The following is a 25,352-nucleotide window of genomic DNA, read 5'->3' on the forward strand; positions in this document are numbered from 1 at the left end:
TTGCGGCTCTGACTTCACCGCAGGGTGCGTGTCGATGCAAGTTCATGCCTATTTAAAAGCTTAAAAGATACGACCTTCGCATTTGGGCCTTATGGAGCCTCTCGACCATCTTCAAAACCATAGGAAACGCGCGTACACGGTAGCGTGATCTAATATGTACGACCAAATGAGCGCTCGCGCGCACAAAGGAGATGGACACTCCGGGCCTGGATATCCGTCACGGGCGAACCGTCCGATATATGCGAGTAGCGGTGATTAATACTCGGCCGATTAGTGACATTAATAGAAACGCGCGACGTGAACGCGGCCGCGCGTTACATAACTCGCGAGCGTGCGCGCGCGCATATACACAACGCACGCCCGCGCGTACGTGTGTGCATAATCGCGGCGTAATCGTGTTCCAGTGCTCGGAGAGATCTAGAAAAATCGATAATATCGCGCGCGCGAACCGCCGCGCCGTTTGTAACGCGTGTGACCGGCGAAGTTATAAATACGCGTAACGAGCGGAGTGAAACTCACGTTTGGGGCTGACTTCACGCATGGCCACGCGAGCCGAAAGACGCTCGTCCGTAGTACAATACGTATGTACGTATGCGTGTACCGAGTTCCCCCTCTGTCCTCCCTCCCCATCTCCACCGGTTCTATCTCGGTTGACAACGAGGGGAGCGACGAAGGGGCTGTCCCCTCCGTGCCTCGCCTCTCAATGGTAACAATTACGAGAAACTTTCAGCTGTGTGCGGAAGCGCGAATAATGCAAAACCGGCTCTCTAGTTTAGCGCTTTTAGGTGCGCGCGTGCGCACGCACACGTGATCACGCGAATGCAAAAGCGACTGGCTCGGTTTTTAAGAAACATATACATCTACGCGCGCAATGCTGCAATACATAAATATCCGAACAGCCTTCGAAGCAAAATGAAATAAAATTGCAAGTTTTTTTCAGCAGCATATCACTTCGTGACAGATATTTTTCTTATTTTGCAATTAAAAAAGGGCAAATCATTCTAGTTATGTTGCCAAGATAAAAAAAGAGAAAAAATACGCAGGAATGTGTGTTTTATTTTGTACAGTGTTGGGAAATTTGTAAATGATAATGTACATATGACGATTCGCGTTGAATAACACTAATTTACAAAAAAAATATTTTTTTTAATTATTTCGAATCAGACAAGATGCTTCTTATAGATTTTTGCCGAAAACGATGCTACAAGCCAAATTTTTTCAGCATGTCAGATTTTCAAAATAATTGAGATTTAATATACAAAAAATAGCTTTTTTGTGATATTTTAAGATTTTTTACTAAGCGGATTAATTGAAATTCTGATTAGAAATCATGAATTCATCTATAAATTTTTTTAATTTTGATATGTTAGAGCAAAAATTCGTGTTATCTTAGCAAAACTCTATATTAAAATTCTTCATATAACATGGTTAAAAAATAAAATATCAAAAATAAAAAAAATGCATTTTATAGAGGATAAAAAATACATTCGGATCGAGATTCAGTAGAAAATCATTTATGAGCTTCCGATGGTTACACGAGTTATTAAATTTACGCGATTTTCAAGCACGTCGGCTGACGAATTTTACGATTTTGCGAATTAATTCAAGTAGAAATTTCTATTTTTACTTCAGCTTGTTTACTTTTTATTCGCTTCGAGAGATATGAAAAAAAGTGTATTACTCAGATAAAAGATAAATGATAGCCTGATAGACTGTTCGAATTCAGAACCAATGGGATCAGAATGGAATGATGATCGTCGGGGGTGAAGAACGAAGCGAACGGGAGCAGAGAAGAATGAATAGAGAATGCATACAAACATCAAACTACAAAATGAAACTACAAAATTATTTATATAATCCACGATGATCCGAATGTCATCGCGATAAATCATTCGCGGCTCGAGAAACCCGCGATATTAATGGAAAGAAGTGAGGGAGGAAAAATGCAATCGGGAAAAAAGACGAAAAGATCAAGAGAAGCGCAAAGAATCGCTGCGCTGCAGCGAGAAAAATATTGTCCACAAATATATGCGCTCGTAAAATCTCACGCGTACACACAACCGTTCGACATACACACACGCGCGCACACAAGCATACGCATGCGTCACGCGAGATTTTTTTCAGCGATAAAGTGGTTCGCCGCGTATATATGACTATACGTTTGTACTTTTATAGATTCTTTTTACGTACCGTGCGCGTGCGCGCGCGCGCGCGCGCGTTGGACTCTATCATCGAATCATCCGATGGCAGAAAGAAAAACAATGAGAGGAACGACGGACAATTTAGCGCGATTTAACAGGAGAAAAAATCCGTACTGTTAATATATGTTTCACGGCCATTTTATATTGACCTATTAACTGACCTAAATAAATTCGCGTCCTACAAATTTATTTTTAATCTGCTTTGCACGCCCAGCATTCTATAACACAACAATGCAACATGATTGAGAATCAATCCTTTTATGGAACTGATCCATGCATTTTATAGATTTGTAATTGTCGCTGCCTGGCATTCGAGACACGCGAGTGATCTGTATATGCGAAGAGAATGACGTAGTTTTGTGATATTGCTTTTAATAATTTAATCGATTTCTTTCGTGCATAACAATTAATTCCTGTCGGAAAGCAACTCTGCAAGAATTTACGTCATCCTTGATTGTGTTATCGGCGCGTGAGATTGGGGATGAAGGAGTTAAAAAACACATTCTGGAGATCGCACGTACACGACCTTGTCTCGCTAAAAGTGATCGAGGCGCGTTCAATTAAATTCCGAAATATTAGAATTAATTGATTGGAGATAACACATTTTCTTGCGTGCTGAATACGAGATTAGAAGGTATATAAATATAATGATACCGGTTTATATATATATAGCGACATGATAATTCTGATCGATCGACCGTCGGAATCGTCTATCTATATTCATTAAACTTATCTCGATCTTTATGCAATTGATCTTAGTCATAATGATAAAGGGGAAGCATATGTAAGGGGAAAATTGTTTTGCTCGTTTTCACGCTTCGCGCATTTAAAGGCCAACATAAAACGAATAGAGTGAAGAACCGATGAAGAACCTTTGCGATAGTTTCGTCAATGCAACATGACGTAATCGTTCGACAAAGTAAGAAATAGCTTTGTATTCTTAATCGACTAAATTGCTTGACAGCATTTTCTTTAATTGTTAATTTACGACTTTGTTATATTCGTTTCGATTAATATGAGACTCGCATAATCACGTCATATAACTGCATCCTTAATGCTTTGAAAGAAAATGTTTTCTTTAGTTCTAGCTAGAAAGAGAAAAAGAGAGGGACAAGTGAGAGAGAAAGGGAGGAAAAGATTGGGAAAGAGAGAGAAAGAGAAAAGTTGAGAGGAAAAAAAGGGCTATGAAAGGAAGGGAAAGAGAGAGCAAAAGGGGGAAGAAGAAAAAAAGAAGGAAGAGAATCTTCTTTTTCGGCCCTCGTTTTTTTATCGAACAGATATATACTCTGATACAACACTGATGGTAGATTTTAAGTGTCGAAGGAGTATTGTAAAAGTAGATTACGTATATTCTCTCTGAACCACATGATACGAAAAATATACTAAATATGTAGTATTTCCTTTTTCCTAATAAATATTTTTTTTCTAATAAATATTTTTTTTCTTTTATTGCCTATTTTTTTTATGTATTCCTAGCCTTAATTTAATTTGTACTGCGATTGTTATTTTAACATAATAATAAATATATCTGAAAAAAAAAATATATATATATATATATATATATATACAGATTCATATATGTATTCGTATTCTTTAAATAATAAAAATCTTCAACGTACAAATACATTTTCAGTATTTTTATATAACAATATATATCTCAAATATGTAAAGAATGCAGAATTTTTTTTTTTAGATATCCTCTGAACATTTTCAGAATAATACGTGCTATTGGAGCATGAAAATGACACTAGAAACAAGTCCCGCCTATGTGTTACAAATTTATTGCTTACATTGATTCTTTAAACTCAAGCTAGTAGCACACACGGAGAAACGGCACAATTCTCACAGCGAGCGAAATGGCCAAGCGAATTGAAAATTATCGAAAACGTAAAATCATTTTAAAATTCCCGGCCGATTGTAATGTAAATCTGCTTCCTGTTTAACTTTTACATCTTACGTTTTTTTGATATATAAATGCCCCCTATAGCCTTGATTTAACTCGTAATAGATAAATATATATTTCCTTTGTTCTCTCTCCGGCCTGCTGAATTGTCCGCGTGGCGCCACCTAGCGTCGTCGAGTTTGAACTACGTGACAGACATGACGCGGGCTGTCGCCGCTAAGCGTCGCTTCGTGCGTCAATGCGCTCTCGCACGTCGTTGAACGTCGCGCGAACGTCGTCGCCGTCAGACCCCGTTTCGCTGGTGCATGATCGTTTCGCACGTCGGTCCACGTTAACGCAAGGTAAATTGCTGGACGAGAAATGGGTGAGAAGAGACAATCGCGTCCTCGCGTCCCTCGCGAAGGGCACCCTTTGACTCTGTGCTAACTTTGCGACGTATGCGCGTCCGTATGTGTATGCGTACGTACGACGTGTGTGCATACGTACGTGTGTGCATGCGTACGTATGTGCGTGTGCAACGCGAGATGCGTGCGGTCGCATCGCCTCCCGTGTGCATTTCCACGTTACCTTATGCGGTAGTCAGGTGATATGCGCGATCCTCGCGAAGGAATCCGCGCTCATGCGCGTGCATGGTGGCATGGTGCACGATGCCTGGTTGCATATACGCTTTGTATGTGTGTCGCGTTGCGTGTATATGAGCGAGATGCATCTGCAATTCGTGATCTAGTTAACGGCTCGTGTAAATAATGCGGAATAATGCGCGTTTTTAGAGGAGATATTTAAACGGAATTAAACGTACATTGTCAGATAAAAAAACGTATGAAAAACGATTGTTTGTTGTGGTCCAAATCAAAAGGTTCAAACTTTCGTTAAGCGGAAAACATCTTGTTGCCTCGTATGATTGATAATGACACTTGATATATCTCTCAATAAAATTTCTGTAGCTATTGTTCAATATAGGCGGACTCTTCTGTTACTTTTATCTCTCTCCTTTCGAACTTATATTATATTCAATCCGGTCTATTTTTAAGCTCACCTTGCCACGTGATTTGATTTATACTATATGTTTTGTATTTATCTTGTACATGTATCTTATGTCTGAAATATATATTTCATATTTATTTATAATTTTTATCAAATATTTTATATTTTTATGAGATGCAATTATATTTGGAAAATTCAATAAACACTTATAGATAATACATTATAGATAAACAAAACAACAGCTGTTATTTTTAAAACAATTAAATTGAAGACTCACAAATAATAGACTTTTGTTTACTGAAAAAATATCATAAAGAATAAAAGCATCAGTCAATAGCTATTTCATATTCTAATTGTTTTTGAAATTATCAACTGACTGCTGATTGAATTTTTTTCTTAATATTTATATTCTTTGTAACTTATAGCCTCAATTATTTTAGGCATATTGTTATTAGGAAATGGCAACAGTAGGCAATTGCAATGACCCTGAGTTACGTTTGTTACGATATCTATATATTGGAAAAGAATATCCCAATTATCAGCCTGGATATTGGTTTGCCCATGATTATTTCATTGTCAGAAATGTTCGATCCATAGAAGAACTTGCTGAAGAAAAAGAGAAAGAATTGGTACCCCTTGAATTGATCACAAAGGTAAATATACATCTATACCACTGATAAATTATATAAAAGTTTGTTTGCCATAATGTCTATTTTTAAAATATCTTAAAATGGGGCTGTTTGTAGGCATTTGAGGGCAAATTGATTACACATCCAGAGGCTTTAGTATTTGCTCTTGCTGTTTGCTGCAGACAAAATAAAAGTGAGGTATTGCGCCAGGCAGCATACAAAAGTGTAAAAACAATCTGTGCATCTACCCCAAATTTCATTCTATTTGTTAAATTTGCCTCTAAATTATGCCGTGAGAATGAATTAAATTTCGTTACGCAAGGATGGGGCCAGGGCCTGAGAAAAGCTATTAATAATTGGTACCTTTCTAAGGAACCGTTGGATTTTGTAAAATGTGTTATGAGATATAGAAGCAGATATGGTTGGAAGCATAAAGATATTCTCAAATTGGCTCATCCTCTAGGCAATTCTCCAGGTGATCAGATAAACCCATGATTTATGAAGAAAGTACAAATTTACTTTTTTATTTTTTTATTTTTTTTTTATTAAATCTAATGTTGATTTCTTTACTTATATTGTTATATATATTTATAATTGATGTGATTAAAATAGAGTCCAGAATAATACTAATGAATATGTATATATGAAAATTATTTTTAAAATAATTTAAAAATAATTTAAAATTAATAATTACATAACTTTCAGAGAATTTAATAGACATAGTAATAATAAAATAATCTTTATTATTACATAGTAGGATTCGTTATTTAATAACTGTAACTATTAGTTGAAATGTTACTTAGACTATTAATTATTTAATAGCGAGTAAAATAATACTGAAATATATAATACACGGCATGGAAAAAACCAAAGCAGAATTGGAAGAGAATCATCTAACTGAAGATTCTGATATTAAGTTAATATTGAAATACATAGAAAACGTTGAAAGCTTCAAACATTGCGAAGATGAATGTCAAGCTGCCAGCATGTTGGAAATGTATGAATTATCACTAGATCATGTACCTGGGCATTTGCTGAGATCCAAGGAGGTAAAATGCAAACACACAATTTTTTGTTAATTTTTCTTTAAAAATTGCATAATAACTAGTAAATTTTAAAATTATTAAAAATGCAATATCTCTCATTAATTTTTCAAATAAAAAATTTGAAAAATTTTTTAAAAAATTAATTACAGCTAAAAAGCATTTTTCTTATTATGAATAGCATTAAAAAAATAGATTAAGAATTAATTCAAATGGACTGATAGAACATTTTATTATTTGTAATTAGATTTGGAATTCATTGATATCGTCAATGGATGTTATTATGCTTCTAAACAATCTACAAAGGATTCACAATCTTGGTTTTCTCGTTTCGGATGAACCAGCAGTTGAAAAAGTAAAGGACCAACTTACTAATGAGGAAAATATAGTGTGCAGTGAGGTTCATCCGGCGTTAGTTTTTATTACTCTGAAAAATTATCAGTGTTCCGGAAAGTAAGTATGCAAATTACAATTTTCAATAGTGTTCTGTATGATTTAAATTACTTTAGATTATTATTAATAAATGTGCATTTTTAAGATCTCTGACCTATGAAAAACGAAAAGTTCGAGAGCTAGCAAAAAAAACTCTGCCACCACCATATAAACCAAATGACAAAATAATAGATGCTTTAAATACGGCATTCCTTCTGTCATTTAAGGTAAGCTAATTTTTTATATTATCTTAATGATTATAAAGTTTTACTAGTTCTATATTAAAAAATTTGTTAAAATTCTTTTATGATTAAAATAAATGTTTGGTTTATTTAGTTATGATTTTGCAACCTGTTAAAACATTTTATAGTAATATAAAAATTAATAAAACTAACGAGTACATTGTTTTAAAGAAATAGATATTCAATTTATTTGTTTTCATTATCGTGATTATTTACAGAATGTACAATCCACGAATTTGCGCTACTTAGTGACAATCAGCACCCACAAGAACATGGAAGGACGCACTTGGCAGAATGGTAATATGACCGGCATCGAGACGGCCAGTTTAATTATAATGTTACTTTTACGTTCTGAGGAGAACGTTGATGTAGTGACATTTGAAAACAATGAAATTATTAAACTGGAGGTCAATAAAACGAATTCCTTCGAAGATATTTTAAAAGTTTTAAAGGCAATACCTTTAGAAAGAACCATCAATATGAATAAGCCAATCTTATGGGCCAAAAAGCAGTCGGAAAAATACGATGTCTTAATCAATGTAATAGATCAAATATATCCAAAATATATTGAATGCCAGGAAAATCTGATATCATATAAAACAGAACTGAAAATTCCACATGCAAGGTACGTTTTTATTTATTACTAAATTTTATAAATTAAAAAAGCATGTTTTTGAAGGGAAAGAAATAATTGTTATATATTATGATTGCTCTAATTTTACAAAATTAATATACCTGGAAAGTATAAAATTGGTTTTTTTTTGTTTTTTTATAGATTAATCACTTGCGCTCTATGCTGTTCCTCACCATATCGAAAATTTTATGACCGGTATTTCTTGACGATCAATGGTTTCGATGCTACTGTACCGAAAGTCATCCAGGCATTCGTTCAAGGTTTATTTTAGATATGAACATGAGTTGGATTTCTATTGGTAAATAGTATTAATTTAAAAGATAATTACACATGATTGTATATGTTGTGTTGTATGTATGGCGTGTGCATGTGTGTGATATAATCATCTAACACTTATATTGTATTTTTGCAGGAGACTCTTCAAAATCTGTTTCTTTAAGAAGTCACAAACGATTGATCAAGAAAAAAATTTATCGTCTTGAAATATATTTCCATATATGAAAGTGAAAAAGCAGTTTAGAAAGCGAAGAATATGAATTTTTCTTCAAAATTGAGTTTGACTAGCCAGCGAACTAACGACATAAGTCATAAGTGAAGTTTTGAAGAGGAAAGTTACGAAAAGAGTTTTCAGAGATTACTTAAAAGTGCCGAATTTCGGAGTTCAGACTTTATAGCCTCTTTCATCAGTTTTGAACGTCGACTTGTTTGCACATCCATGACTGAATCAAATTATTTAATTTTGCTATCCATTAATTTTTTTAAGGACAGAGATAGTATACTTTTTAAAATATACTGCGAATAGGGATAAAACGATAGGGAAAAAACGAAACGTTCGAGAAAAATGGACGTGCACTGTAATTGGTCAATAGTAATATTGATTTACTACATGTTCTTAGCATTAGGAAAGAGCATTTCCCTCTTTTATTTTTATTTTATTTTCTTTTTTGTTAAACGGCGTAAGGATCAGGTATCCCTTTACTGCTATTCGGATTTTTAACGATGCAATTTTTGAAACTTGGCAATTTTATTTTTAGCAAACATTATCACAGTATCGTGGCGATCCGATTATTTAAACAATATCATTATTAGTTATGAATTATTTTTTATTACTGTTGCACATAAAATCTCAATTTTATGTTAATTTCTTAGATATATATTTAATTACAATCTCTCTTTTCTATCTTTAAATTTTTATTCTAATAATATACAAAAATTTTAAAATTTTATATATCATATTTAAGCATGATTTGGTTAAAATATTTAAAGTTATTGGATGTTTGATTAGTGCTTTAAAGTTTCAAAAGAGAAATTTTTTATTTGAGATCTATATAAATATAAATAAATAATATGGATTAGAGGTTGTTCCTATAAATCAATTGTTTCAGGCTTATGCAGATTGCATACGAGTTCTTAACTCGTTATCGTAATCTACTGAAAAGTTATGAAACTCTTGTAGCTGCGTCTTTGCAATAAAAGTGTGATTTGCAAAGAATTAATTAAGCCTCTGTTATAAATATTAAAATTAACGTTCTCTAGTTTATATAAAAAGATGCAGAAAATCGTTTAAATTTTAGATAGCTCCAAGTTAAACACTACTTAATTTTTTATATTTATGGGAACAACCTGTAATAAATCACTTAGTTTCCAAAATAATTGTTTTTACAAAAGCTTGAAAATTCAAAGTTTTATATGCAACTGTGACGATCTTGTTTTGAAAACTAGGAAAAAAGAAGTACAATTCAATAGTCCTATGTTTCAGTAGCAGCGTTTCAGTAGCATTACGCAGCGAAAAGTTAGGATAAGACTGCATAGCGGATACGGAAATGCGTATCTCAAGTAACATACGGTGCATTTTTTGATTAATGCTAAAAAAAGAAATCTTACTCTAATATTATATTGCTTGCTTGTTTCTGGTTGGCGGTGATGCTTCTTCGTAAACTCTAAACTAAAACGCGTATAGATAACGTGACCTTATTGAAAAAAGTGACACGCTTCTGGAACCGGTGCGCTTCTGGACGGTTAAATAATCTAAAATAAGTAAAAAAAAAAGACAAAAAAAGAAAGAAGAAAGCGGAAGTTGTAGAAGACGGTGAACATAGGAACGTTGAAAATTTTCCCACTGTGATATGCATTTAGCCCCAAAGAGTTATAGACTTACATTAGTATAATTTTACTGTTACTATCTCATATTTGCCATATCCAAAGTGAACGTGAGACAAATACTAAATACACTACTGAATAATACTGTGATACGAGATACATTGTTGTTGTTCAAACTAGGAAAATGGTATTTAAGTGACGCGGCCAGAAGCGCACCGCAATTGATATTTGTTGAATTAGTCTCTGCGCGAGTTAGCGCGTAAATTTTTTTGTTAAAAATTTTGTATCATATCTCGAGAAAAAAGAAATGTAAGCTTTCGATTTGCGGATTATCGTTCTCGGGTTTTTCCCTCGTTTCGCCTATGAGACCACGGAAGCAAATACCTTCTTCATACACAAATTTGCTAAAAAGTACAGCGTGGATGAATTCTCAGGTCTTCGAAACAAATTTGAACTAAGTGCTTAACTATTCACCTGTTCTTTGCAGCTATCTCTTGATAATCTGCGGATCGAAAGTTGCCAATGTGAATTCTATTTCAATAGACAGTGTTCCGAAAAGGGTATATAAATAGATTATTCTTTAAGCAATCTGCATTTCGCTCCTGATGAAAATAAAGTCAAACTAGTTAATATTACAAATTAAAGTCAGGCTTTTAACAAATTAGAAAAAAAGAAAGTTCAACCTTATTATTAGTTATCAAGGAAGGTTTATCCAGTAAATCATTAAGAGAGTTAATTAAATTAAAATTAAAATTTTTGAAAAAAAAAAGATGAGAGAGATTGGTTCTGTATTTATCAAAAGGCATATATATTTCAGAAAACCTTGTTGTATATAGTGATCAAAATATATTTTAATTTTCCATATAGAAATTTCAAGCAAAATTACGCTTGTGATTTGGCAAGAAACTGTAATACGTATTATGCATAAGTTTATCTTTAAAGGTGATGTTTCAAGTGGAAATCCACACGAATTGTTGTTAATCTTGGTTGCGCAACGTCCCGCAGAGAGTTTTGTATAAATTTATATAATTTATCGGGAGTAGTCAGTATCTTTTACGCTGAATTGTATTCCTATTCGTACTTTGTGTTTTGGCGAGCATTCGCGCGTTTAGAAAAATTATGTATACACTTACTGCACACATCTCGTGTCTAAATCATTCAGTCTTAGGGGGAAAAGAAGTTTCTAGCGCAATTTTTTACGAAGAAAAAAAAAAACTTTTGATGTGAAAGCGAAAAATTTCTTTCAGAAACGAAATGTCTAATTACTAAACGAGAATTTAAGAGTATATATATACTATCATATACATAGTAGCTCAATGTACTCATTGGCATTAGCAAGTAGGCATTACAACATATTTGTATATGTATGAAAGCGCATTGCGACCGGGGAGGATTCCCGCACTTCGTCTAAGAGCTCTTTTTTACAGACGTTTACAAGAGAGTCGACCAATTTAATTCTAAAATCTCAATCTCTGATAGCAATCACATCTTATTATAGTACAAGCAGACCTCCAGTTTAATCGCATAGTATTACGCGAAAATTATATTAATTATAATAAATTTAGCTGTAATGTGTGTTATAAATAGGATCGAGGATCACGAGATTCGAGAGGTAAATCTAAAATCGGAATCCTTTCCGCTCGTGGTGCACGCAGATATATATGTATTCATTAATACTATTATATCATAAGAATATATACGTCCGAAATATGATATAGACTGGCACACGAGGGAGAAAATGGAAAAGAAAAGCAAAAAAAAAAAGAGAGAGAGAGAGAAAGAGAAAAACAGTATAGCTAGAATCTGAAGAGAATCACTTCTCCACGCTGTTATTTCGCAGTCCATTGATTTCAGGATGTGCTGTATAGTTAAACAAGAGGAAAGAAACAATATGTTGAATGTGTTCATGCTAGAAGAAAAAAAAAAAAAAGAAGAAGATGACGATATTTACCGCGTAAGGAAGAGAGGAAAAAAATAGAAAATTCCGCATTATGTAGTTATTAAAAATGGAAAACAAAAGGGATGTAACGGGGAATCGAGAGACACCAAGTGCCGCGTCTCGGTCGCGCTACATTCTTGCACTTCGCGATATCGAGAGAGGGAGGGGGGAGGGGGACAAATTAGCTTCCTTGCCGAAGACGATTCTCCGAGGTTCCGGACTGACCTGTTGATTTCGACCAGGAAGCACGAACGATATCTATCCGATACTTATAGTATTTTACGCGCCGCTGGACACGCATTATTGACCGTCTCGGAGCAAATGTCGGTTAATCGCAAATCTGTATAGGACTAAGGATCGTATAGATACTTTGTTTCTATTAGTGGCATTTCCGCCAGCATTCGTGTCTTGATTACTGAAGGAAAAAAAAGGAAAAAAAAGAAAAAAAAAAGAAGTGTCATTTGCGATTAATTATAAGATCGATGTATTCCTTGTGTACTTCCGACATTCGGGAGCCATTCGTCTCGTCTCGATTGCCTCATTACGTGTACACACGGATCTTTTTTTCTTCTGGGAGAAAAATAATAATTTGATACGATACGGACGATATTATACAGTCAACCGAAGGACTTCCATTATTTTTAACGTTCTTTTTTCCGCATTTTTATCTCAGTCGTATGCAGACTTACGCTTGACTATGTATACATAAGTACGAAATAGCGCCATATTCCTTAGGATTATATACACGAAACAAAACTTATAATTCCATAATTAGTACATTGTCGCTTCAACGATCTAATAAGAAACTAGACAAAAAGGAAAATGCTCAATGCCCGTTGTTCGAAGTTTTTCGATGCAAATGCCAAAAATACAAAAAAAAAAAAAAAGAAAGAAAGAAGAAAAAAGGGAAATCGAAGAACGGAACGATATTCAATTCTACATGTACAAACCGCAATGAAATACCTCGTTACTTATTCTCAGTGTAAAATAGCAAAAGCGAATTGTACTAACTCTGCGAGTTACGACGAAAACAAAAGTTGTCCTTCTGGTTCGTGATTCACGCACTGAATGCCTATCTTTTGGCCTTATCTTTTTACATACGGAAATCCTGCAAAAACGAGATGGATCGATTCACAGGCAAATAATACCGTTCACTCGCTGCTACCTGTTCGATGGTTTTCTTTTACGTTTTGTACGTAGGCATCTGGGAGAGTCTCGAGATTTTTAAGAGCATCTCGGTGTGCATTGCGATCCCCTCGAAATCTTATGCCTTTAACGTAAGCATTTTTTTAGTCAAAATTGATGTTGTGACCAACACGCGTTCCTTCTCGCGCTGTGAAGGGGATCGGTACGACACAGGGGATAAATCTTTCGAAAATCTCAATACTCTTCTTCTCTAGATTCCTACGTGCCAATCGCAGCGCTCGAAATTATTGCCGCTGCGAATTGATTTCTCAGCGTTTTTCTTTTAAGAATAGTATTATTACACATAGACTACATTCGTAAAGCGATATATTACTCAGTAACTTATGGTACATCGGAATCTGCGGAAAGTAAAAAAAATTTATCGCGTACGAGCTGCGTGAGGGAAGTTTCGAAACGGAGCGAAATTGGAAAAATTACTTACCGTCCTTCATTTTTACATAAATTACAAAATTTTTATTTTAAACTGTATAAAAGTCAGTCTAGCTCTTAAAATCTTCCATTTTACGAGTTTTCAGAGCAGAAATGAAAATATGTAACAAAACGTGGCCAAATAATGTTATAATAATTATCTTTAATTATTAATTACACGTTTATAATTGATTATAATTTTATTAATAATCAGAAGCATTCGCTTTTTGCGGTGTGAAATATCTGGAACGATAATTCTTCGATATCAGATACTACTCGAAAGAAAAGTGTTATCTCTCAATATTCACCAAAAAGAAATAAGATATAGACTATAAATTAACAATAATTCTTTCGAAGTTTTATTTTATTGTAATTCGACATCGTGAAACTTTTCTAACGCAGCCTATAAATTTCTCATCCTATATACGCGCGGGAAACACCTATCGCGCGATTTCGATATTATTTTTATACCTAAGTAAATTTGTGAAGCCCATTGCGTAAGCCCAGCGATCAAATTGCTCTGAACAAATTAACGTTTCATGAAAGAGCGAATTATGTTATTGTCATCGTGTCTGTTAACAGTTGTATTTCGGTACACAATAGGCGAATTAAGATATAGGGAATTGATTATGTCTACAAATTCCGTGCTGTTTTTGTTACGATATTAACTGAATCCTTAAATAAATTTTCTCGAAACAATCTCCTGTCATGACTGTCAACGTATAGAAGAGATTATTAATTAATATATAAATTAGAATTATAAATCTCGATTAATTTCAAATTGATATCATTTAACAGATTTGATCTCGTTCTTACTCGATTTGGACACTAGTTTCTATCTAGAAGACTCTGTGTATATGTTTTAAAAAAAAATTGTAAACACTTGCGTAGCCAAGCGATATCAAGTTTTTAAAGAACGTTTCAAAGGCATGTAAAGGCATTATTTGGGCGTTATTTGGAAGTTTTTACGACGTTTCTTCCTCATATTCGTGTTGTTTACTTATGTATCGAGTCTCAGGATCTATAGGTAGATCGATTTTGGGATGCGGAAGATCGAAAATCTCACAAGATATCCCGATAGAAGTTACGGTTTACTGAAAAAATCTTTATTCTTGCGGTATTGATATACATGTTGCACTCACACACGTAGACACAGCTACATTGTACACAGTACGAGGCAACTCGCTGGCAGTATACGAGTTACACAAGTCCGACGCGTGTTCGCGCATCCCATTCACTCTCTCATTCAGTCATACATGCGTATACTCACGAATAAACCTTTAACGCGCTTAGCCCCGCGATTAACCGATTATTACACTTAGTGGGAAAACATACAAAACAATTCAAAATAAATTAACGACGCAGTGGAGTCAGTATGTGTGTGTCGCGGGAAGAGAAACGAGCATAGTGTCGGAAATGTCACTCTCCCGGCCTTTTTTTCTCTCGCCAGCTCCTCCATCGAGGTCAAGAAAATTTCCTTCTCGGCAAACACGATACAGAATTGCGATTGACAATTGTAGTGCGATTTCTTTACTATATTGGCAACGTCATAATACAAGACTTGTTGAACAAGTCTGGTGATCGAATAAACTACGATAAAACGAAGTTTTCAAACGACTATTATCCACGCATCTACGTTGAAACATCTACGATCTCTTTAAAAATTCGATATTAGTATTTTCTCATACTTTTCTTAATGTACGTAAGATTTATGATGAAGACTTGTATTCCCACTGCACATTTAGCTTCAAACGCTTTCCTTAACCTAAGCCTTAAAATTAATAGATAGTATATACTACATATTATCTAAGTAAAACTTAGAACCAGACAGCCACTTTCAGCTAAACGTACGGCGAGAACATGGTTGATCTCACGAGTATACCTCGCTCAGCTTCGTAAAATGTATTTCAACACTTCTGTAAAGTATTTGCTCGGAAGGCGAGTAATCAGTCTAAACCGCGAACCGAAGCGAGCGGGTCGCTAATTTGCAGTTAAAGTTCATCTCTGATGTCTTCTTCCTCGCCACCGGTGGGTGGAACACCACCACCCGCGCCTTGGTAAAGCTTAGCGATGATCGGCTGAACAATGTCGGTGAGCTCCTTCTTCTGTTTCTTGTATTCCTCCGGTTCAGTGTCCTGATTGTCCTCCAGCCATTTGATCTTTTCCTCGATAGCCTCCTCCATCGTAGCCTTGTCCGCGTCGCTCACTTTCGAGCCAAGTTTCTCCTTATCTGCCAACTGGTTCTTTAACGAGTAGGCGTACGATTCGAGATCATTGCGCGCCTCCACACGTTCCTTGAGCTTCTTGTCATCATCAGCAAACTTCTCTGCGTCCTTAATCATTCGCTCGATGTCGTCAGGTGTCAAACGATTCTGATCGTTTGTAATAACGATCTTCTCGCGATTACCGGTGCCTTTGTCTTCGGCCGATACCTGTAGAATACCGTTGGCATCGATTTCAAAGGTTACTTCAATTTGCGGTATGCCACGTGGCGCCGGTGGGATGCCAGTCAGATCAAACTTTCCAAGCAGATGGTTATCTTTGGTCATTGGACGCTCGCCCTCGTACACCTGAATAGTCACGGTGTGTTGGCTGTCAGATGCCGTGGAGAAGATCTGAGATTTCTTCGTGGGAATAACTGTGTTCCTACGCAGATAAATAAAAAATTTATTGCAAAGATTCCCATAAATTTGATGATTTAATTAAATGATTCATAGATTTAATAATAATCTTAAAAAATATTTTTCGTATTTACCTTGGAATGAGTTTGGTCATCACACCTCCGACAGTTTCGATACCCATAGTGAGAGGATTAACATCGAGAAGTACAATAGCATCAGTGTCTTGTTCTCCAGAAAGTACACCAGCTTGTACAGCAGCACCATAAGCAACAGCTTCATCAGGATTGATGCCTCGTGACGGTTCCTTGCCGCCAAAGAATTCCTTAACCAATTGTTGAACTTTCGGGATTCTGGTTGAGCCACCGACTAAAACGATCTCGTCTACATCTTTCTTGCTCATATCAGAATCCTCCAAGACCTTTTGCACAGGCTTTAAAGTACTACGGAAGAGATCCATATTCAGCTCCTCGAATTTGGCACGAGTCAAGGTCTCGGAGAAGTCTTCACCTTCGAAGAACGATTCAATTTCGATCCTGACCTGAAATATTTTAACAGATTAGATTGATGAAAAACTATAAATATATAATATAAAAAAGACAAAATATTTTAAAGACCAAAATAAAATATGCAAAAAAAAGTATACATACTTGATGACTAGCACTGAGCGCTCGCTTGGCTTTTTCTACTTCACGACGCAATTTCTGCACAGCTCGGTTGTCTTTGCGGATATCCTTGCCCTTCTTCTTCTTATACAGTTTGATAAAGTGATCCATCACACGCTGATCAAAATCTTCACCTCCCAAATGAGTGTCACCGTTAGTAGCGACAACCTCAAACACACCGTTGTCAATGGTAAGCAAACTGACATCGAAAGTGCCGCCGCCCAGGTCAAACACTAGCACGTTCTTCTCGCCATCTTTTTTATCTAAACCGTAAGCGATCGCAGCGGCAGTCGGCTCATTGATAATTCTCATTACAACCAGACCAGAAATTGTTCCAGCATCTTTGGTCGCCTATATAAAAAAATATTACAATTGAGAACGTAATAAAATTAATTTAGTATAACGATTTTTTTAACGATATAAAAGATTCATCAAACGGAATATTAATTTGAGACTCCAATATTCATGTTGTGTCATTCAATACTTTTGCACTTTGAAAATGCAATCTTTTTGGACAAAAGATAAAATGTCAAACTTATCACGAATCTTACCTGTCTCTGTGCGTCGTTGAAGTAAGCTGGCACGGTAACCACCGCATGAGTGACCTTCTTGCCGAGATATGCCTCGGCAGTTTCCTTCATCTTGCCCAACACCATAGCCGAGATCTCTTCAGGTGCGAAGATTTTCTCACCCTGGCTAGTCTCGACCTTGATATGCGGCTTGTTGTTTTTCTCGATAACAGGGAACGGGAAGAATTTCACATCATGTTGCACAGTAGGATCCGACCACTCGCGGCCGATGAGCCGCTTGGCGTCAAACACGGTATTCTCTGGATTTGTCGTCAGTTGATTCTTGGCGGCGTCACCAATCAAACGCTCGCCGTCATTGGTGAACGCCACATATGATGGCGTGATTCGGTTACCCTGATCGTTGGCGATGATTTCTACGCGACCGTTCTTATAAACACCAACACTGAAAAATAAGTATCATTTAGTTATTTGCTTATAAAAAAAGTTGAATCATTGTCTGCTGCCATTCTTTATAATGCATTATCATCATATATACTATAATGTCATATGTACTAACCAAGAATAAGTTGTACCCAGATCAATTCCTATCACTGTACCAATATCTTCCTTCTCCTTGTCTTCCTTCGCAATCGTGGCGACTGAGAGCAGTCCCACTAATAGTAGAGCTATAACTCCCTTCATGTTTGCGTATACTTTGTAAGAATTCCACCTAATCAATTATCAATAATAACAAAATTAATGCATCGAAATAAGATTTTCATAAAATAATTTACATTATAAATGCTTTTTTTTATAAATGTAATATGTAAATGTAATATGTATATTAATTATGAATATTTTTATTAATTTTTTATGATTTTTTTTTATATTTATATGTAATTCAATTAACGTCTATCTATGTTCAGATATCAATTATTAATTAGTAAATATAATATCAAATTAATCATGCATGAATTTTAAATCAACGTACATTTATAATTCGCATATAATAATCTTTTTCATTTTCTCAATAGAAAAATACAGAATGTCCAAAATTTCGTGACATGAAATGCATGATGCAATTTTCTTCGCCAGAAAAAACAACTTTTTCCTCCGACAAAATTGCGTAATAATTTTCAAATGAGAACAATTTAAAGCCAACGAACGAGCGCATGAATTAAGAGCGACGTGTGCTGTGCACCGCTCTATTACTTCTCTAAAAGCTTCATAGCAACCATGCGTGACATTTATCATTTTAAAAAAAGATCGCTTGCTCGTTCTAGACTGCTCACTTTAGATTGTTCTTATTTAAAAAAAAAAAAAAAAAACGGACAAAATTTTTCCAAGCGCAAAAGTCACTTCTGCCACAGAGAATCGTGCCTGTGCATTCTATGTGCAAAGTCTGGGACACTCCGTATATATAAGAGACTAAATCAGTCACGAAGATAAGTTGTAGAATAAAGTGCTGCTTGCAAGATGGAAATATACTTTCTTGTACGATCGTTATATCGTATATTTAAATTGTATGTCTTTACATACGAATCGGTACGTTCAATCTGACCGAGAGGACGGTCCGCGAATTTTTACAACGTTTTTTATGATGCATGATGCGCCTCGAATCGTTCTAGAAAAATAACGATAAATTACGAAAGACTTCAATTTCTATGAGCACAATTAGATTCGCGAGCCGAGTGAGTTCCGTGCTCGATAAGCGAGTCACACGTCATCGAAGAGATGATTCTAGAAATCCGACGTTGAGCCGGAGACGCTCGAAATCAATCAATTCGCCGCGAATATCAGAAGCCAATGCATCACGCGAAACACGCGGGAATTTCCGCGAGACACGACCTCATCTGACTCGTAACGGACGAACCGAGGCGATCAGACGTGGCAGAGAGCCGCCCTCGTCGGCAGATACGAATTTAAAAGGATAAAAAAAAAAGAGTATATCGCACCGTCCGTTAGCGAACTGAACGCGCGGCGGGATGGACGTGAGGATAATAACGAGAAGATCGCCGTTAATCCAGATCGACTGCGACTGACAGGCCTGGGATTGACAGCGAGGATGACGTGGAACGGAGAGTTAGAGTCCCCGGGGAGAACGGGAAGTCTCTCGCGGGAACGATCGAATTCCAGTGCGACAGAATTCGGAGCACGGCGGCGCCTCGACGGTGCGGAACGTCGGCGTTGTCCGGCACACACCCGGGATATCATACAACGGGCGGGTTGTTCACTCACCAGCTGGATGTGTCTCGGCTCCCACGGAACGTTTCCTTCTTTCTCTCTCGCACGCGCTTCTCACGAATGTGTCCTGACGCTATTCCTGGCTCTCCCAATCGAGACGAACGGTAAAACGACGACTGACATCGACACTGGACTCGGACCCGGGATATTAACGGGAGTGTTACATCGTGGCCGGCGCGGATTGGCGGGACGTAGGCGGCCACGTAGGAAGACGGCGGCGCCGATTGGCCGTGCGAGCATACAGTTGGCCGCGGCTCGTTGGCCCACGTCATGACCGTCTACTTCCAGAGCCTTTACGCGCCACCGGGATTCGCGACCGGCCGATTAGATACGGCAGGTGGAACACGTGGACGCCGTACCAGTGGACGTCGAGGGATGCGCCAGGGGCGGAACCACATAATTATCGCGCCCATGATGCTCGCCCATAACCGCGGGACATCTCGAAAGAAATGTGTTAACATGTGTTTTTGTGTCGCTGAGAAGCTTATGTTTATGCCGATGCACGTTGACAAGTTGTCAACTGCTGTCACGTCGTTTTGTCTAAGAGAAATCGTCGATATTTTTGGCGTTTATAGCTAGGGAATAATCATGTGATTTTTTTTTTTATGTAAACGATCATATGGGGGTGTTCTTTTCATCCCGATAAAAAGTTACTACTGTTAATAACATATTGTATATTATTGTTACTCTGTTTTTCTAATTTACTATTTAAGGATATATAGAGATTTTTTTGAAAAAAATAAATAAAAATATTCAAAAACGAGCAAAGTTGATCAGATTTATGTGAGGTTTATTTTTTTCGCTGCCTCATGTGACTATTTTCGAGTGAACCATATTTTTATAAATGTGAATTTTAGATGTCTATAAGGTAGCAATTCTTGTTTAGTAGAGAATGTAACTTTTTACGGAAAGTGCAGCATGTATTGCATTAATCTATCAGTTGCATGTTATATATTATTCCTGATTAACGGTTTGTTTTAAGAAAAAGATATATCTTTATTTCTCTTCGAGATAAAAATATGAAATTCTTATTGAAAAATTTCATTCAATGAAAGAATATTTTCGATGAAATAATCGTTCATTATGCATTTTCGATGAAATATTATTTATTGTACATCTCGATAAAGGAAAATTATGATTTGAACGAATCGAGAACATCGAATTAAGCAAATAAAAGAATTCTATTAGTTTCATTTTTAGTCCATTTTTAGTTCATTTTTAATTTAAGAAGAATTGCATCAGGATTCAGCTTGCCCACGAGCTGAATCGGAGCATCAATAGTAGATACAGCTGTGTTTGATAAATTGCATCACCTTCACAGGGGCGTGAAAGATCGCTGAGAACCCCGGTGTAAAAAACATGTAATAAAACTGTGCATTATGCAACTTGCTTTTTCAAACATTCACATGTTTAAAAACAAGTTTATATTATTATTAGTTAATATTTATCAGCAATATAAAATATATTTTCAATATTATTTTAATAAATATAAAGAACATAGAAATGTATAGATATATCCAAAGATTTTAATTTTCTTATAAATTATATACATATTATATACATATTTTTACAAGATTACGCACTTAGACGTAATTCGCATTTAGATGTAATTCATTATAATATAAAGACAAAATAAACTTTTATTCTAATAGAATAGATGCTTTATTTATTGAAGAAAATACAAGATTGAACACATTCCAAAGTTTAAAATTGAACACATTATAATTGGAATATTGCACGATTTCAATGAAACTTTTTGTTTTCCTAATTTTTGCACAAAGATTGTAAATTCTGATGGAATAATTTTAAATATATATGACATGAATAAATTATTATATAAAATATCGAATATCTCAAAAATATTTAAATATATAACTATACATTAAAAGCTTTTAATTTATAAAATTATGTATATATAAATATCGCAATGTGATGTTAAATTTTCATTTAAATTGTCATTGGATAAAAATATTTTTATCACTTTTTCCCTTGAATTGAAAAAAGAGAAATATATCAGTTAATTGTAAAATCATTAAAAATAATTATAAAAAAATCATCTTAATATTATCTTTTACATTGTGGAGCTTTTGTACTGGCACATATTAAAATTATATATACATATATGTAATGTATATGTATGATATTGTATATGTAGTTATTAGAATTTAATGTATCTTTTAATCATATCTCGAAATAATAAAACCTTTTTTTACAATTTGTTGTGCAAAATGGAAGTTTCATACAATATTATATAGATGTGGAAAACGGTCTTATCCCATGTTCCTATTCGAGTTTGCACACATCGTGGCACCATTTAGTCTAACGGTATTTGCCCGTTACCTCAAGTAGTGGGTTAAGCGGAACGTTTGTTACGCATTACTCTGTCATTTTTGTTGGTATTTCAACACACAGATAAAGTATAAATCACGAAATGTGATATCATTCTCGATAATCCAAACCGCAAAATAAATGACAAAATTTGTAAAATTTGCACTTAACTTTTAAAATATATACTTCCTATAATTTCTTTTACATTTCATGTAATTAACTTAACTGTAATTAACTTACATTTATGTCTAAGAATCTTGTAAAATTACAATAGGCAAAATACAGTTTCCTGTATTATTATTTCTGCATATTTAAAAAGTAAATTTATATTTTAAATGTAAAAAAACTTATATAAAATTTCGGTGTATATATCTACTGACTATTGTACTGAATATTGTATTTTCTCAATTTTATTCTAATTTTTCAAATTAGATTTAGAATTCTAATTTTTATAACTTGCTTTTTGGTTGCAGCATATCCAGAATTAATGGCGTGAAATACGTTATAATACAATCGGCGCCCGCCCTTCTCATAGAAAGCAATATCTCGTTCAATACATTTTCTAAATTGATCGCACCGTTTTGTGCTCCGTGATACAGCATAGCATATTCTCCAGACACTTGATATACAAATAAAGGATATTCCGGATGTGCATCCTTTGTATGCCGCACTACGTCCAAGTAAGGTAATCCTGGCTTCACCATTAACATGTCCGCTCCTTCATCCACATCTCTTGTCTTTGAAAAAATAAAATGTTTCATATATTTATATTTGGAATATATTTATATTTATATTTGGAACACATATATATAATTTGTATGTTGAATATTTGTATGTTGAATTCAATTCTCATGAAATTTTAATGAACATGATTTTATAGAATAAAATATTAATCATATTATTACTGTCTGCAGATTATTGTTTAATATTCTTCATAATTATAAAAATGCTAATCCTAATAAATAAAGGATTTATTATAAGTGGAACAAAACTTACAGCAGCTCTAGCTGCTAAACCATTGCTACCAGGAGGTAATTGATAGCACTTGCGATCACCAAATTGTGGTGCAGACTGCGACGCGTCCCGAAAAGGCCCATAAAGTCCTGATGCAAACTTTACAGCATATGATAAAACTGCTACTTTATTTGAGTATCCAGCAGCAGCTAAGCCGTGCTTTATTGCGCTTATTCTACCATCCATCATATCAGATGGTGCAACGATTTGCGCACCTGTAATGCATTACAAATATTTACAAAGAGAAAAAATTAATACTTTAAAAATAATTTTCAAAAGCACGTAATTTCTTACCAGCTTTTGCGTATGATACGGCAACTTCAGCGATTCGTTGAATACTACTTGTGTTATTTATACTACCATCATTGTTGAGAATACCACAGTGCCCATGACTTGTATACGGGCATAAACAAACATCACACGCTATTAACAAATTAGGGAATTTTTCTCGTAATAATGGTACAGCTTGAATAATAGGATTCCTTGCACTATCTGCATTACTTCCAATCTGATCCTAAAATAAAAAACTGAGTAAGATATATATATATATATATATATATATATATATATATATATATAAAATAAATTCTCCCATTATATTGTGAAATTGCATTTAATAAAAGTTACCTTTTCAAGATGTTGTGATACACCAAATAATAAAACAGATTGTAAACCTTTGGCCACTAAAGGTTGCAACATTTTTTCTAACTGATTAATTCCATAGCGATATACACCAGGCATGCTGTTAATAACATCTTTAGCATTTTCTTCGTCTCTATAATCACATATAAAGCAAGTCTTATATAACAATATATATATTTTTTTTTTTGGATTAATAAATTTTTTCTTATATATTTATAATTATATATTTGTAAAATATATACACATGAATATTTAACAAAAATATATGCACAATTATATATCATGTTATAGTAATCAAATTATACTTACGAAACAAATATTGGATACATAAGATTGTTAACAGTGATTTCAATATTTGGTGACTGCCACTGTCGTAGGACAGGATGAAAAATTCCACTGTGAAGAGTATGCTTAGCTGGAACTGTTGTCATCTTCATTGTTTTTTAATTTCTCTCTCTGTCAAAATATAAGTTTATTGCAAATATAAATAATATTTGATTTGTTGCAATATTTTAAATGTATCTGTTGCCAATCTATAGACATTTTGTTTGCCAGTATCTTTAAATGTTTCCTATTTATATTGTTTTTAATCATTATTCATATGCTTATTTTGAAATAGCTCAGTTAACTATTAGTCATTAAAATAAGCAATTTCTCTAAAATAAGACAAATTAATAGCAAACTTGTTTATAATATATAACAGACCAAATCATCTAGATTAAACTTGTTGTTTCATTACAAAACTTGTTTTATATATATATATATATATATATAATTATATATAGACAACAAATTAGTGAGAAAAACTGAACAGCAAACAGATACGTCAAACATAGATTTTGTTCTATATATTTGTAGTTAGTTTTATTCTATCTCTATCCCTATCTATATCAAATTATGTAATAAAAACCTCCTCGATCTCTGTCATCAATTTATAAATTATGCTATATTCTTGCCAGCATGCTGGCAGCGTTGTTATATGTCAAATTTTATATCCTTTGTAATCTTTCTGCCAATAAAATTGTAGCAAGCATTTTGCAAAATCTGATCTAGATTTGGCCATCTGGATTTATAATTGTGTACACAAGTGTTATTAAAATAAGCTCTGTGAATAACATTGGTATAGGCAATGGCAGAATGCTGGTAACAGATTTATTGATCTATAGTCGCAAGATTAATGCATAATAAGGGTGACACGTTAAAAATGCTATTTCATGTCGCGCAAACGTGATGTAACGGAGCTAACGTGAAGAACATATGATAAAAAGTATAAATATGAATATACATTCTTTGTTCTAATGCTTACCGACAATTATTACTATGAAATAAAGTATTATTATTTCTTTTGAACAGTTGTAGTTCAGACGATTACGAAATAATCATGTTGAACATCCGAGATAATTATTACTCCTTATTTCCGTGATTGAGAGCGGCAGGTTTGAAATTTTTCATGAGCTTTAAGCACGTATCACACCACGCAAGGTGAGTGATACAAGATGAGAAATAAAAAATCGCCAATAACATACATTATACATTAACACATAATATACATTATATATTAATAACGTGTGATGTATATTATACATTTAACGTTAGTAGTAAATTTTGGAA

The 25,352-nt window shown here is 34.5% G+C and overlaps 3 protein-coding genes and 1 long non-coding RNA gene across 6 annotated transcripts; 2 read left to right on the forward strand and 2 right to left on the reverse strand.

Annotated features, from left to right (window-relative positions):
- The first annotated feature begins 287 nt into the window (after window positions 1–287).
- Window positions 288–3,634, forward strand: LOC112552401 (uncharacterized). Its single transcript, XR_016141024.1, has 2 exons — window positions 288–3,120; window positions 3,284–3,634. It is a non-coding gene; the product is annotated as an uncharacterized LOC112552401 (long non-coding RNA).
- Window positions 3,635–4,316: 682 nt separating this feature from the next.
- Window positions 4,317–14,420, forward strand: LOC105424149 (RNA-binding protein RO60). Of its 2 annotated transcripts, none has more exons than XM_011634237.3 (9): window positions 4,317–4,445; window positions 5,529–5,741; window positions 5,835–6,192; window positions 6,540–6,766; window positions 7,008–7,213; window positions 7,299–7,419; window positions 7,653–8,059; window positions 8,210–8,366; window positions 8,481–14,420. In XM_011634237.3, the coding sequence occupies exons 2-8, from the start codon at window positions 5,547–5,549 to the stop codon at window positions 8,337–8,339; spliced, it is 1,644 nt and encodes a 547-aa protein (XP_011632539.2). In that variant the 5' UTR covers window positions 4,317–4,445; window positions 5,529–5,546; the 3' UTR covers window positions 8,340–8,366; window positions 8,481–14,420. The 2 variants fall into 2 exon arrangements, with proteins under 2 accessions (XP_011632539.2, XP_011632540.2); XM_011634238.3 differs by having other exon boundaries at window positions 4,320–4,445; window positions 5,544–5,741.
- A 385-nt stretch (window positions 14,421–14,805) lies between these two features.
- Window positions 14,806–20,043, reverse strand: Hsc70-3 (heat shock protein 70 cognate 3). Its single transcript, XM_089083827.1, has 6 exons — window positions 19,752–20,043; window positions 18,091–18,243; window positions 17,556–17,976; window positions 16,990–17,355; window positions 16,477–16,880; window positions 14,806–16,367 (listed from the first exon to the last, which is right to left on the reverse strand). The coding sequence occupies exons 1-6, from the start codon at window positions 20,027–20,029 to the stop codon at window positions 15,713–15,715; spliced, it is 2,277 nt and encodes a 758-aa protein (XP_088939953.1). The 5' UTR covers window positions 20,030–20,043; the 3' UTR covers window positions 14,806–15,712.
- A 1,352-nt stretch (window positions 20,044–21,395) lies between these two features.
- Window positions 21,396–25,204, reverse strand: Pbgs (Porphobilinogen synthase). Of its 2 annotated transcripts, none has more exons than XM_025217561.2 (6): window positions 25,048–25,204; window positions 24,051–24,197; window positions 23,727–23,874; window positions 23,394–23,613; window positions 23,082–23,314; window positions 21,396–22,822 (listed from the first exon to the last, which is right to left on the reverse strand). In XM_025217561.2, the coding sequence occupies exons 2-6, from the start codon at window positions 24,176–24,178 to the stop codon at window positions 22,535–22,537; spliced, it is 1,017 nt and encodes a 338-aa protein (XP_025073346.2). In that variant the 5' UTR covers window positions 24,179–24,197; window positions 25,048–25,204; the 3' UTR covers window positions 21,396–22,534. The 2 variants fall into 2 exon arrangements, with proteins under 2 accessions (XP_025073346.2, XP_088939965.1); XM_089083839.1 differs by lacking the exon at window positions 25,048–25,204 and adding an exon at window positions 24,652–24,976.
- Between the last annotated feature and the right edge of the window lie 148 nt (window positions 25,205–25,352).

The sequence above is a fragment of the Pogonomyrmex barbatus genome, unplaced genomic scaffold (genome assembly GCF_055798465.1).
Source record: "Pogonomyrmex barbatus isolate J1 unplaced genomic scaffold, ASM5579846v1 scaffold8, whole genome shotgun sequence".
Lineage (NCBI taxonomy): Eukaryota > Metazoa > Arthropoda > Insecta > Hymenoptera > Formicidae > Pogonomyrmex > Pogonomyrmex barbatus.

What these genes read in the sequence shown, in the direction of transcription:
- LOC105424149 (XM_011634237.3), top strand. Translation starts at nt 5,547, where the DNA reads ATGGCAACAGTAGGCAATTGCAATGACCCTGAGTTACGTTTGTTACGA. An exon ending in CCCTTGAATTGATCACAAAG is followed by an intron (nt 5,742 to 5,834) that starts GTAAATATACAT and finishes GGCTGTTTGTAG; the next exon opens with GCATTTGAGGGCAAATTGAT. An exon ending in ATTTGCTGAGATCCAAGGAG is followed by an intron (nt 6,767 to 7,007) that starts GTAAAATGCAAA and finishes ATTTGTAATTAG; the next exon opens with ATTTGGAATTCATTGATATC.
- Hsc70-3 (XM_089083827.1), bottom strand. Translation starts at nt 20,029, where the DNA reads ATGACGTGGGCCAACGAGCCGCGGCCAACTGTATGCTCGCACGGCCAA. An exon ending in CTGGGTACAACTTATTCTTG is followed by an intron (nt 17,977 to 18,090) that starts GTTAGTACATAT and finishes CTTATTTTTCAG; the next exon opens with TGTTGGTGTTTATAAGAACG. An exon ending in CGCTCAGTGCTAGTCATCAA is followed by an intron (nt 16,881 to 16,989) that starts GTATGTATACTT and finishes AAAATATTTCAG; the next exon opens with GTCAGGATCGAAATTGAATC.
- Pbgs (XM_025217561.2), bottom strand. Translation starts at nt 24,178, where the DNA reads ATGAAGATGACAACAGTTCCAGCTAAGCATACTCTTCACAGTGGAATT. An exon ending in ATGTATCCAATATTTGTTTC is followed by an intron (nt 23,875 to 24,050) that starts GTAAGTATAATT and finishes ATGTGATTATAG; the next exon opens with AGACGAAGAAAATGCTAAAG. An exon ending in TATCACAACATCTTGAAAAG is followed by an intron (nt 23,614 to 23,726) that starts GTAACTTTTATT and finishes TTTTTATTTTAG; the next exon opens with GATCAGATTGGAAGTAATGC.